Below are 14,709 nucleotides of genomic sequence, written 5' to 3' on the forward strand. Positions count from 1 at the left end.
TCTCTACCTGTTTTCTAATCATCTTCTGACGTGCTTCACTACCCACATCTGAGGTGTATTTCAAGGAGTCGCCGATGGGCTTAGCACAATTTATTTATTTACTGAAATTTGTATGTTTTCCCAATCAAGGGCTCTGGTTATCTCATAGTTACATAAATTCCAAGATCAACTATCAGCAATAACAATTCTACAATAAAACAGAATGTTCACAAAGGTATAAATTAGAAAGTTAGCAGCCCCAGTGTAGCACTCCCTTGCATAAATCAGTATCTTTACCGCCTTTTGGAAGATTAAAGCAGAGAGAATATAGATTTAGATTTAATTGGATTTGTATGCCGCCCCTCTCCGAGGACTCAGGGCGGCTCACAGCATGTACAGAAAAACAAAAAACAATAATAACAATCCAATTAATACATTAAAAAACAATCTTAAAATTCTAATTTAAAAAAACTCAATATCATTAATTCAACGTTCAAACTAATGCACTCATTGGTCAGGGGGGAAGATCTAAGGAACACCAGCCTGGCGGCAAAGATGAGTTTTTAAACTCTTTCAGAAGATGAGGAGAATGGGGGCAGTACAAATATCTGGGGGGAACTGATTCCTGAGGGCCGGGGCCCCCACAGAGAAGGCTCTTCCTCTAGGTCCCGCCAGCCAACATTGTTTGGTCGACGGGACCCTAAGGAAACCAACTCTGTGGGACCTCACCGGTTGCTGGGATTCGTGCGGCAGAAGGCGGTCTCGGAGATAGTCTGGTCCTATGGCATGTAGGGCTTTATAGGTCATAACCAACACTTTGAATTGTTTCCAGAAACAGATTGGTAGCCAATGCAGTCCGCGGAGTGATGATGAGATGTGGGCATTTCTTGGAAGGCCCAAGACTGCTCGCGTGGCTGCAACTTGACATTGGGAGACAAGCTGTTCCATAAGGCTGGATCAGCCCCTTAGAGAAAGTAATCAGTAATACTTTTTCAAATCAACTGCTTGGGGCATTTACTCATTTCACAAAGTAACATAGGACAAATATTTTCTGGCAACTGTTAGTCTCCAGACAAGAATCATCAACTACAAATCTACAAAATCAAATGTATTTTTCAAACATAATTTTTTTTCAAATATTTTATTAAACCATTTCTTTTTAAAAAATATGGAATGTGCATTTGTAGGAGAAATCTCCCTCACAAATTTCTCCTAATTTATCTAAACCAGAGACCAACACACAATTATGCAGAAACAGACATTGTTTACTATGCTATGCAAAGCAACCACAACAAACCTAAAAAGGGGTGGAGTCAGAGTCTCACAAATTTAAATTACCAAATTACCTGTTGCGCACTTGTGCACATTTGAAACACTTCTGCCCATGTACAGTAGCTTCTCTGCAAGCACACAAACATCCTGGATGGGTGGGTAGAGCCTCTCGCCACCGGTGTTACTGGTTCTTAGAACTGGACCAAACCAGGGGCAACCCACTGCTGGTATGTACTGAGATAAATGGAAGTGTGGGCTGCTTGGGAAAATTTAGCTGCAGTACAAGTCTTTTTTGTTTTTTTAATGTTTTTATTTTAGTGCTGACATATACTGTATTGCATTTATTTTGAGTTTGTAAACCATCCAGAATTTGGTTCAAGGTGGGTGGTCATATAAATGTTTTCAGCGAACAAACAATCATTGAAAGAAGTAGGAAGTGATAAGGCAAAACATAAGGCTCACTCTATGCAGTTGATTGAAAAAACAGGCAGACAGACTAACTTGTCTTCTGATGTTACTGAAGTGAATTGAGAAGAATGATTTAGGATAATACAGTTCCCTTTGTACTCTCTTTTCACATGTTTTTCAAAGCTCTTGAAATACATCTGATCGGTAAATATATGTGTATAAAAAAAATTTCTGTAGAATTTATCAGGACCAAAAATACTGTGGACTATTTTTTTATGAAGTGTGGGGAAATTCTTGCGTAGTGAATTTACCCTGGTAAGACAAAGAAGTTAATGGAAGATAACAAAGAGCACTAAATAGAACAAACAAATAACCGTGTTTCACTGAATCATAAATTGATGTTCGCTGGGCTGAAAGCAGTGGTGGGTTCCTATTGGTGTGCCCTTGAGCTCCTTTCCAATAGCGCCCCATGGATTGCGCAATTTGCACATGACAACTCCAGTGCTGTCTTCGCTGGTCCATCATGTGGTGCAATCTTTTTTTAAAAATATATATATATTTTGCTTTATTTTGCTTCCTGCGCATGCATGGAAGCAAAATCTCGCAAGGGGACACCCTTCCATATGCGCGGAAGTAAAAATTCGCTGAAATCTCACACACACAAGCATCCCCTTGTGAGTGTTTGGTGCTTTTTTCCTTCCTGTGCATAAGGGGACGTGTCCGCGCATGCACACACACAAATTGTTATAATGCACATGCAGCGCACCGGTAAGCAAGTAAGAGCAACCGTCCCCTGGCTGGAAGGTACTCATTTTATGTGCATCCAAATAAATCTCAAAAGAATAAACACTTTAATGTAAAGATGATTAGGAAGCCTGCTCTAGCATCTGTCAAGTTTTAACTCTCAAACCTAGTTTAATGTATGGTTTAATAGCTTCAACTATGAATTCCAGTTACACATTTCATGACAGCCGTGATTTGTCCTAAAAATTGTATTCTTCTTACTTTAACTTCTACTGTCCTATTTTCAAATAATGCAAACCATTATGGAGAGAATGCCTTATAGAAAGAATGCAAAAGTCCATTACCAATTTTCAACCAATAATAGAAATAAATAATAGTATAGTATTTTATTATCTGCCTTTATTTGAAATACAATTTTCAGATACTTGCAAATTGGAGAATTATGGTGCTACTCGTCAGATATCCATTCTCAGAGGAACATGGTAAATTTCATTTTTAAGCAAAGCACAAGCCTTCCAGTTAAATAGAAAAGCTTCTATGTGGCATCATATTATTCTAAATGTTTCAATATCGAGGACAAATAAAATAAATCCATGATATAATATGTTTATACAGGAACTGACCTGTATGTCTTAAAATATGATGGATTTTTTTAACCCCATAGATTAACAAAGAGCTTTCTTTGAAAACTCTTATTTTGGTGAAGTGTAGCAGACCAATACTTTTTCCTTAAAAAAACCTTTTAAACTTTTCTTTGTCAGGGTGTGGACATTGTAAGAAAATGAAGCCAGAATATGAGCAAGCCGCAGAGATTCTCCATGCAGAAAGTGATGTAAGCTAATTTCCTTTCCTTTCCATTTTCAAATGATCCATAGTAAGTAACTGAAATAATAAAAATGTTCTTGTTGCAATTATTTCATCTTCCCAAGGGTTTGCAAAAAAGATAATTTCAAAGTATAATCTCATTGGTAACGCATGAGTTATGCCAAATTATTAGGAAGAACATTGTGTGTTTAAACACAAGCAGAAAAACCATGTTATATTCAGCCATTGAACCTTGTATTGTGCATAATATGATAAAGCTCAAATTCTGCATCAAACTGCTTTGTTTTCCCTATTAATTACAAATTTAATGTTTAATGTAAAAAAAAATAAGAAAACAATGGCTTGGATTTTTGCCATTTATAGATATACTAATGAGAACCTTCTCACTTTAAGTAATTGTCATAGGTTTTCATTTGAATGTATGCGTACCTTGAAGATCAATTATGCAGATTTGTCATGCTATAAGTAGGAACAGATCTTCACTTAGGCACTTAATACCTTTCCCTTGTTATCTTAAACCTCTCTCTAATGGTTCAAGAGCTTGAGACAGAAAGTGGATTTGAGATTTCAATATTTGAGACAGCATCCTTGTGCATTTGTCGATCCAAGCATGTATGGAACTTATTCCACATTTTACATGATGCATTGTTTCTTACTGAGTGCTGTGTCTTGTATTTTAGCTACATTTTTAATATGGTTAAACTAGATCAGTGATGGCAAACATTTTTTTCCTTGAGTGCCACATGTGCGAGTGCCTACTCCCATAATTCAATGCCTTGAGAGAACAAAAATAGCTTCCCTTGCCTCTTGGAGGCCCTCTGGAGGCTGAAAATAGCCTGTTTCCCAACTTCTGGTGGGCCCAGTAGGCTCGTGTTTCGCTCTCCCCAGGTTCCAAAGGCTTCCCTGGAGCCGGGGGAGGATAAAAATGCCCTTCCCCATCCCCACCGGAGGCTCTCTGGAAGCCAAAACCTACCTCCCAGAGCCTTTGTGCAAGCCAAAAATCAGCTAGCAGGCACACATGAGCACACATGCATGTTGGAGCTGAGCTAGGGCAACAGCTTGCGTGCCAGCAGATATGGCTCCGCGTGCCACCTGTAGCACCCGTGCCATAGGTTCGCCATCACTGAACTAGATTATCTGATTATTTTTATAAAGCTTCTATTGACTTGATCAATTGATTTTGGTGCATCATAAGATCTGTGATAAATTTTGCAATGCTGGAAAAGACCATCCGGAAAGATCTCTTCAAATGGCATTTACTTAAGAGACTGTTTGTAAAATTACTTTAACAAGGACCTATCATTACACAAGTTTTCAGGTTTGATCACTACTATTAGCTGTGAAGCTGTTCATGGGCTTAATGTGTATTTCTTGGTTCCTTTCCCCCCCATCCTTCCATTTACAGCATTAAATTAAATACTATAATTAAACAAATGTTTGGTTAATTGATTGGACATTTTGCAAAAGGATTATCCTTGAATGAATAACGTGTGTGTCATAACAAATCTTGCAAAACTCTACAGAGTTGAAAGTTTCCAAAGCATTTATATTGCCTTTTTAAAGTTATTGTAAATTGTAGATAACTATTCTGTAAATGCACTTATGTGCATTGTTCACAACTTAGGATATACTGTTACGGGCATTGCTTTATATTGCAGAAACCAGGTGTTTTGGCAGCAGTAGATGCAACTGTCAGCAAAGCTGTGGCAGAAAAATTTCACATATCAGGATTTCCAACTCTCAAGTTCTTTCAGGATGGAGAAGAGAAATACACCTTGCCTCATCTCCGCACCAAAAGTAAAATTGTGGAATGGGTCTTAAAGTAAGTGATCTCAACAATAAAATATCCGGAAATAATCAAGTTTTTTCTAGTTCTTGCTTGGGAAGGCTGAGAACATAGCAGGGGTGGGTTCCTTCCAGTTCGGACCAATTTTGGGGGAAAGATCAAAAGCAACATGAGAAAATATTATTTTACTGAAAGAGTAGTAGATCCTTGGAACAAACGTCCAGCAGACGTGGTTGGTAAATCCACAGTAACTGAATTTAAACATGCCTGGGATAAATATATATCCATTGTAAGATAAAATACAGGAAATAGTATAAGGGCAGACTAGATGGACCATGAGGTCTTTTTCTGCCGTCAGTCTTCTAATTTGCCCAAACCGGTAGTCCCCCACTGGTGACATAACAATGACATCACCAAACCAGGGTTAGGGTGTGGCTCCATGGGCATCGCCATATTTATTTATTTATTTTTCCTTCTGAGCATGCGCAGAAGCTGAGTTCTGGCACTGTGCATGCGGGAGGGAGTGAACCAGCAGCGAGATAAGTTGGAACTCTGATTTGGGCTGGAAAACACCCCCCACCTACCCACTCCCTTTATCCACTGGAGTTGTCCTCCTGCTTTCCCCAGTTGCTTCCTTGATTCCTGTGCTACAAAAAAAAAAACACCATTGAAAAATCAGAATAATTGGCCCTTTTTGCAGGAGGCTCTACTAACATGAAAGGAAGGGAAGAGACTGGTGAGGAGATACACTGAATCAGTATGAGAAAACCTCCCAGTTTTGTAGCAGTGCTGCTGAATTTCAAAATACTGTAGAACCCAACATCCCAACATAAGTTATTTGTGCCTGTGCAAAGCAAAACTTTACTAAAGGGGGGGGGGGGAAGCAATAGGAGGAATTAGGGAAGCAACTGGGGAAAGCAGAAAGACAACTCCATTGGATAAAGAGATGAGATCGGGGGGGGGGGCTTTCTAGCCCAAATGATTTGGGGCAATGTTTATTCTCAGCAGAGCCAGGGTGTTATTTATTTAGCTGTTCTGGCTGAGGAATTCTGGGAGTTGAAGTCCACAAGTTTTAAAGTTGCCATGGTTGTAGACCCTTTTTCCAGATGTTTCTCTGTGGTAGTTTGTGCTAAGAGTAGCTCCCTACATGAGTTGATGGATGGGTACTAGATTGTATATCTCTTCACTCCCAAGATGTCCTTCCTGTGAAGGCGAGGGGACAATGGGCGGGAAGGACTTGTGAGTCAATCGGTTCCCGACCAGCTGAGCCCCAGTTGAGGTGAAAGAAATACTACAGTGTGGAGATTGGAAAGATAGGAGCCTCTTTTGCCTCTGCTGATAGTGGCAGTGCAGAGCCCATTGCCAGGGGAACAAGCAGCTACAGAGGCCGCGTCAGGGCAAAAAGGACTCAGAATGTCCGGGGTCAATCCCCCACCACTTAGTCCAAACCCGTCATTTTTGCCAGCCCGCATACTAACTCTACCCGTATAGTTATTAGTCAAGAGTTTTTTTAAAAGGTCAAAATTCCCCTGCTGGTGTTTTCTGAGTCCTAGTGTTGGGATGAGTGGGGAAGAGGGGAGGGGTAGCTGCGGTTCTTGCTCCATGTCTTTCGGAGAAGCTCTTTATTATTATTATTATTTATTTATTATTATTTATTGGATTTGTATGCATGTAAAAATCCAATACTAAAACAGCTAAAAACCCTTGTTATAAAACCAATCATACATACAAACATACCATGCATAAATTGTAGAAGCCTAGGGGGAAAGAATATCTTAGTTCCCCCATACCTGACGGCAGAGGTGGGTTTTGAGGAGCTTACGAAAGGCAAGGAGGGTGGGGGCTATTCTAATCTCTGGGGGGAGTTGGTTCCAGAGGGCCGGGGCCATCACAGAGAAGGCTCTTCTCTGGATCCCGCCAAACGACATTGTTTAGTTGACGGGACCTGGAGAAGGCCCACTCTGAGGGACCTAACTGCTCGCTGGGATTCGTGGATTCAGATACAGCCAGGTACAGCCTTGCTTAAACATAATTTATCTGCTCTAAATGAGCCATTCTCCCGCTCACCCTGCCTGAACATTAAGCTGCCTCTTGCCCATCCCACTCTCTTGCACCTGGAGGCAGCAGGGACAAACTGCAGGGAACAGCTCCACACAAGCCTGTGTCTCCCAAAGCCGCTGACATTGGAGCCGCTATAGGCAGGCACGGTGACTGTATGTTCAGGTAGGGTAAGGGGGGAGAATGGCTCCTACCTTCCCCCCCTTCACCCTCCAGGGAAGTTCCAACCCATCCACCACATGAGCGAAGCGGGTGGCAGTAGTAGGTTGTGTGGAGGGGTGGTGGGGGACTCCCTGCCCTCCCCTCGCCTGCCCTGCATATTTTTATTTATTTGTTTGTTTGTTTGTTTATTTATTTATTTATTAAATTTATATGCCGCCCCTCTCCGCAGACTCCGTATACAAAGATGAACCTCTGCCTCCTCTGAACTCCTTGCCACTCCCACTCAACCACACTTCTTTGTTGATCTTGGAGCCAAAGCCAAAAAGGCAAGGGGGGTGGCTGTGTTGGGAAAAGCCCTCCCAGTCCCAGAGTACTTTCTTCCTTCTCCCACCACCGAGAAGAAAGAAAGAGGAAGGAAGGAAGGAAGGAAGGAAGGAAGGAAGGAAGGAAGGAAGGAAGGAAGGAAAGAGACAGAACACCAAAGGAGGGAAAGGAGGGAAAAAAGGAAAGAAAAGAAGGAGGAAGAAAGCAAATTCACTTGTTATTATTTATTTAGCGTATGATGACACCATGACAGAAGAGAAGTAAATCCGCAGTACACATAACTATAAGTAAAACTTCTATGGGGTTATAGCAGTGGCCTCATAAGTGGATGTCCAGTTCCAGGCGATGATCCCTGCTGATGTTGCTTCATGCAGATCTTCTAGTGAACTAAAAAATGCTCATTGTGGGCAACCTTGCACAATAGATTTAATAGTTTGGCAGATCAGCACCTTAATCACAACAAGAGGAATCTTTCCATCCCCACTGATACAGGACAAGAGGCACTTTATTATTAATGAATTGATAATTGTGATTTTAATAATTAATATAATTAATTATCTGCTGGCTTAAACATTGTAATTCCACTACAGTTATGATATCAAAATAAACCAGAGCTCTTCATAACGAGAGCTAGCCTTAGCAACTCTCATTTTGATGGATTTGTACCGAAAAAAGAGTACAATTAGACCTATTTTTGAGTTCCTTGACGTGACCCTAACTCAAGTGTTGTTATCCCAAAGCCAAGACATACTGGTGCTTATGATTGAGTTGATTTGTTAGATTAACTGTGGTTAATATATAAAAAAACCTTCCAGGTTCTTATGCCCATGTGGGAGGAATGTGAGATGTACATTGTAATGTGTTCTTTCTCTCTCTCTCTCTCTCTCTCTCTCTCTCTCTCTCTCTCTCTCTCTCTCTCTCTCTCTCTCTTCAGTCCTCAGGCACCTCCTCCACCTGAACCAACTTGGGAAGAAAAGCAAACAAGTGTTATCCATCTTGCAGGCGAAGACTTCCGAGAATTTTTGAAGAAAAAGAGGCACGCTCTCGTAATGTTTTATGCTCCATGTAAGTGGATGTTGTACAATAAAATATCGAACCTTCATCTAAACTGAATATCGGCAGAAAGAGAAATGGCTTTCTAGTGCTTTTGAATTAGCCCTGCGCAGTTCATTTATTTTGTTCAGTTGGAACCACAGCTGGGTCGCAGAGAACATCTCTTACATTAGAATATCTTGGGTTACTCTTTTACTTTCTGACAATGCCAGTAGCAAAGGCGGAAAAGGAGCAGCATCATGGATTTGGGGAAAGGATGCTTTGCACTGCATTATTAGTAACAAAATTAGCACTTGAGCTCAATCTTTTATCAATATGAATACTAAACAGTTAACCGAGCTAGTATATATTTATTTTTATTTTTTTAAAAAAATGAATTTTATTTCAAATATATACATTTAAAAGGACATTTTCTCGATCATTGCATCTTTATATTCATCATCAAAATAGGCAAAAAAGGGTAAGTGAAAGAGAAAAATCATAGACAAATAAAGACAGCGGATACTATTCGGACATAAGTATAACCAGATTTCAAATAACTTATATTCTTCAATCCTTAACCAGCTTAGCCTAGTGGTTCCTTCACGGCCTACTGATTGTTGTTCAGCTAAAGAAACTAGTATAGATAACTCCAGAGGTGGTATTCATTTAATCGGTTCACAAATATAAGTGTGTGCATGCATGTGACCTCCCATTCATGCGCTGTGCTCGGCATGCGGCTAGCACACATGCGCACGGCTTCAAAATGGGATGGCGTGGAGGCAGATGGACAGGCCTACTGCCAGTCACTACTACCGGTTCGCCTGAACCGATCTGAACCAACTCTGGATAGCTCCCTCCCGACACATGGTCGGTTCTGCGGGATGTCTTGCGTAGCTTGTGTAGTTTTTTAATTAATTAGTGACAGGCCTACTGCCAGTCACTACTACCAGTTCGCCTGAACCAATCTGAACCAACTCTGGATAGCTCCCTCCCGACACAGGGTCGGTTCTGCAGGATATCTTGCGTAGCTTGCGTAGTTTTTTAATTAATTAGATTTGTTTTATATTATATCCTGTGAGCCGCCCCGAGTCTTCAGAGAGAGCGGGCCACATATAAAGCTAAATAATAATGATGATGGTGATGATGATGTTGTGAAGATGATCTCAGAGATCAAAAGGTAGTGAATTAAACAATCTGGGTATACTGAAACTAAAGAGAAAAGAAAACACAATTAAACTCAAATGAAATGTGGGATTTCTTATATTATTGCACCAGCAATAATAAAAACAATAGCAGCAATAAGCCACAGATCTCCTCCTGTTTGGGCTACCTCCCACAAGCGGCAACCGGATGGCTGAAATGGCTCCCCAGAGTGGCTGTGTTAATGCCTGCTGCTTAATTCCAAGCCCACCTCAGATCACCTAGGCTAATCTGATAGATAGCAGCAGGAATATGACTGGTAATTAATGAATGTATTTATTTGGGATATGAGCTGAAGATTAAATGTTTGTTTTCTGCAAGAAGAAAGGAGTTATATTTCAAGCTTAGGACTTCTGGGGTATTTTAGAATAGGTGCAACAATGGTTTTGATAAAGAGCCCCATTTAATTTCCATACTCTTGTGGTGTATAATGCTGCCTTCTTGAAATAATGAATAGCTTAATCCTCACTCTAGTGAAAGGTAAGTACTTGTTTAACTTCTCTCATTTCATTAGTTTTTAAAGGTTAGAATGGGTACTTCACAGACTCAGGTTTATGGTTTTCATTCTGATATACCTGAAATAAGCATATTAGGGCTCTGCACCTCCTTAATTATAGTTGGACTGTTTTAAGAAAAAATGTATATTAATGGTCTTGTCCTTTATATAGGGATAAGTTACCATTACTACCAAAAAAGGAATTATTATTAGCTGAGCGCATTTCTAAATGCATGTGAGATAAAAGATTCAACTTCTGAATCACATTTAGTAACATCTATACTTTTAATTACAGCCACAAAATATTTAAAATATTTATTTAATCATTTCTTATATTCAAGAGGCACTGTTTCTTCAGTTTTATTTTAAATGAGTGGTACATGTGTGCTGTATCTTTGATATATATAATGCACTCGTATACAGTAGCTTTTTCTTAATCAAACACTGTAGGGAATCACATCTCAGCTTGCAGTGAGATAATTATAAAGAAAAGCAGAAGTACAAATCATTGTGCATTGAAATTTGCTCTCCTTGTGTACCAATAATGCGCCTTCTCTTAAAATATGATTATTTTTATTTATCACTTGTTCAATCATGGGAGCTCTTGGAGAGTTTATTCCTACTATTCATTACTAACTCGCTTTGTTTTAATACAGAAGAAGCACTAACATTGCTATACTACTGTGGTTTAAATAATTTTCTTTCTCAGCTCTGAACCATGTTTCGCATTAGTGAAGTTTGTTAGCTTCTGTGTTCACCAGAGGCATAGAAACATCTTATGTGATTACGTTTGTTTGTGGATTGGAACAGTTGTTCAACTCAGTACTTTTTGCATTTGGTTAAGCAACACATCTTTGCAGATATATTATTTATTTTATTTATTTATTTTATTTTATTAGATTTATAAGTCTCCCAACTCCTGACACAATTATTATCTGCTACATCTTCATATATCACTACTGGGAAGCGAGAAAACCTGTACAGTAATGGCCAAAATTGTGGAAACCTTAGCAACTAATAAGTAGTAGTACCATAAAATTATATATCAATGGAAAGATAATTTAACCAAAAATGAAATGCAATAAAGTTTGTTCAATTATCTGTATTCTTTGAAAAGTTATAGCCAAATATCCATAAAAAGAAAACACAACTTGCTTAGATTAATAATATCAGGTAGCTTTCCTTCATCTGATTGTAGCCAATGAGTGCTTAGAGAGCCAATCAGGTGTCATCTTGTTTTGGCAATGAGCCAATCAGTTCATAGTAGGATTCAGTTATTGATGTCATGTATTGAAGCTGGAGGAGGACATTTGTCAGTGTGTTATGTGATCATTATCAAATTGGGTTGGGGTTTTTTGGGTTCTTTCATTTAGTAAGCATGTAAAACATAATAAAATTAAAGTGATGGTGCAAAGAGTTGAGTGCTCACCCACAAAGTGATTTAAAATAGTATTATTAAGTGAACAAAGCTACAGTTATAAAGAAATTAGAGGAAAAATTGGTGGAAACTTAACCAAAGATTTTGAAGAGGTACAGTGGGGAAAAAAGTATTTAGTCAGACACTAATTGTGCAAGTTCATCCACTTAAAAAGATGAGAGAGGCCTGTAATTGACATCATAGATAGACCTCAACTATGAGAGACAACATGAGAAAACACATCCAGAAAAACACATTGTCTGATTTTGAACAAATTTATTTGCAAATTATGGTGGAAAATAAGTATTTGGTCACCTACAAACAAGATTTCTGGCTCTCACAGACCCGTAACTTCCTCTTTAAGAGGCTCCTCTATTCTCCTCTCATTACCTGTAGTAATAGCACCTATTTGACCTTGTTATCAGTACAAAAAACACCTGTCCACAATCTCAAACTGTCACACTCCAAACTCCACTATGGTGAAGACCAAAGAGCTTTCGAAGTACACCAGAAACAAAATTGTAGCTCTGCACCAGGCTGGGAAGACTGAATCTGCAATAGGCAAGCAGCTTGGTGTGAAGAAATCAACTGTGGGAGCAATAATTAGAAAATGGAAGACATACAAGATCACTGATAATCTCCCTCGATCTGGGGCTCCATGCAAGATCTCACCCATGGGGTCAAAATGATCACAAGAACGGTGAGCAAAAATCCCAGAATCACACAAGGGAACCTAGTAAATGACCTGCAGAGAGCTGGGACCAACATAACAAAGGCTACCATTAGTAACACACTACACTGCCAGGGACTCAGATCCTGCAGTGCCAGACGTGTCCCCCTGCTTAAGCCAGTACATGTCCGGGCCTGTCTGAAGTTTGCTAAGAGAGCATTTGAATGATCCAGAAGAGTATTGGGAGAATGTCATATGGTCAGATGAAACCAAAGTAGAAATGTTTGGTAGAAACACAACTCGTCATGTTTGGAGGAGAAAGAATGTGGAGTTGCATCCATAGAACTCCATACCTACTGTGAAGCATGGGGGTGGTAACATTATGCTTTAGGATTGTTTCTCTGCAAAGGGACCAGGACAACTGATCCATGTACATGAAAGAAGAAATGGGGCCATGTATCATGAGACTTTGAGTGCAAACCCTCCATCAGCAAGATGACGCAAGGCAGTGCCAAGTTGCATGCAAGGACTGTTTGACGCAAACTGCCGGATTTTGTCCTAAAATCTAGAATTCCATGAAAAAGCCACTTTTATCTCTCAAACAAAGGTTGAAAAGACTAAACTGGGCTGTCACCTGAACAGAGAATAAATAATTTTATGGTTTTACTCAAAAAAAAAAAAAGAGTTGTGTCATTAGCCATCAAACCTGAAAAATACTGTATACTTTCCACAAGGTATCCACAATTTTGGCCATTACTTTCCCTTTCATTTTTCAGATTGTAAAAGTAGTGCCTTCAAGCTTCATTTCTGAGACTTTGCAACCAAAGTTCCTACAAAGAATTCAGGATTTTAGCTGATTCATTTACTCCCCTAGCTTGAGAGTATCCGCTCTTCTAAAGTTGATTGCTGTATCTATTAGCTGACCAAATTCTTAGATTGTATGATGAATTTTGCCCTTGGTTTCCTGTTTTGGTCTGGTTTTGAGAAAGTAGGAGATCGGATAAGATACACTGATGTGGATACATTAGAATCTTGTGCTCTCTCATTGCTTTCTAGGGACATTTAAAAATATCTCCTTGGGATGAACTACTATACCAGCCTATTCATACAATGAGTTAGTTCTTGTTTCTTTCTTTTTCTAGACAAAACTATGAATCACTCTATCGTATCCTTCTCTCTCAAACAACTAGATATGAATCATTTATGGTATAGGACAGTGATGGCGAACATTTTTTCCCTCGGGTGCCGAAAGTGTGCATGTGCATGCTATCGCACATGCACAAATGCCCACGCCCATAATTCAATCCCTGGGGAGGGTGAAAACCGCTTCCCCAATCCCCCTGGAGGCCCTCTGGAGGCCATAAAAGTCCTGTTTCCCAACTTCTAGTGGGCCCAGTAGGCTCGTGTTTTGCCCTCCCCAGGCTCCAAAGGCTTCCCTAGAGCCGGGGAAGGGTGCAAATGCCCTCCCCCATCCCCCCGGAGGCTCTTTGGAAGCCTCCCAGAGCCTCTATTTGAGCCAAAAATCAGCTGGCCGGCACACGCATGCACATTGGAGCTGAGCTAGGGCAATGGCTCACGTGCCAGCAGATATGGCTCCGTGTGCCACCTGTCGCACCCGTGCCATAGGTTCACCCTCACTGTTATAGGAGCTAGCACCATGGAAGATATGAAGTCTGAAGAGCAAGACTTAAAAGTCTGAGAGTAATGAGCTCTCATTTATTTTTTCAAGTTCCAATCCTGGGATTTCTCCTTGGTCCCTCAAACAGGTCCAAAGCCATTTAGTTCTTTGAGTTCAGCATGGTTAGCTAGGTGCTTTCTTCTAACTGAGCCTTCAATAGATAAGCAGTAAGTTTAAAAAGTCACAGTTGATTAATTTGCCTTTAATCAATATGCTTGTGGTATATATTCTTTAAAAGGGTTGGCCAGAAACAAAATATTATTTCAAATATAAAAATACCTGATGGTAAGCTTAGTGCAATATCAAAGAACAGTAAGATTTGAGTTGCTGAACTCCATGGTAAAATATGGAACATACAATGAGAGAAAATATATATGTGGAGCCCCAGATATAGAATATATTATGTTATTTTAATGCCAATTATATGCTTCAACCAAGACCTGGTATTTAGTGTCTTTACTTGACAAAATGACATATTAGGACTTTAACTACTAATATGTAGCCAACAAAACTTTCAAGTTTATAGTAAAAGTTATTTAGCTTAGAGCTTGTACAACAAATTGGTGTCACATGTAAAGATAATTTATTTATCTGAATGCATTTTGTTCCTTACTTTGGTATATCTCCACCTGTTTTATCCATTTGTCATTTGGCA

The 14,709-nt window shown here is 39.6% G+C and overlaps 1 protein-coding gene across 2 annotated transcripts in view; it reads left to right on the forward strand.

Annotated features, from left to right (window-relative positions):
- PDIA5 (protein disulfide isomerase family A member 5) overlaps positions 1 to 14,709 on the forward strand; it is a 281,836-nt gene that overhangs the window by 220,213 nt on the left and 46,914 nt on the right. For both annotated transcript variants that reach the window (XR_011557046.1, XM_070730287.1), the window contains exons 12-14: positions 3,165 to 3,235; positions 4,887 to 5,050; positions 8,493 to 8,623. Coding sequence is in view for 1 of the 2 variants with exons in the window: in XM_070730287.1 (XP_070586388.1) it covers positions 3,165 to 3,235; positions 4,887 to 5,050; positions 8,493 to 8,623 (366 nt within the window). In the remaining variant the exon portion in view is untranslated. The remainder of the gene's footprint in view (positions 1 to 3,164; positions 3,236 to 4,886; positions 5,051 to 8,492; positions 8,624 to 14,709) is intronic.

The sequence above is a fragment of the Erythrolamprus reginae genome, chromosome 1, assembly GCF_031021105.1.
Source record: "Erythrolamprus reginae isolate rEryReg1 chromosome 1, rEryReg1.hap1, whole genome shotgun sequence".
NCBI lineage: Eukaryota > Metazoa > Chordata > Lepidosauria > Squamata > Dipsadidae > Erythrolamprus > Erythrolamprus reginae.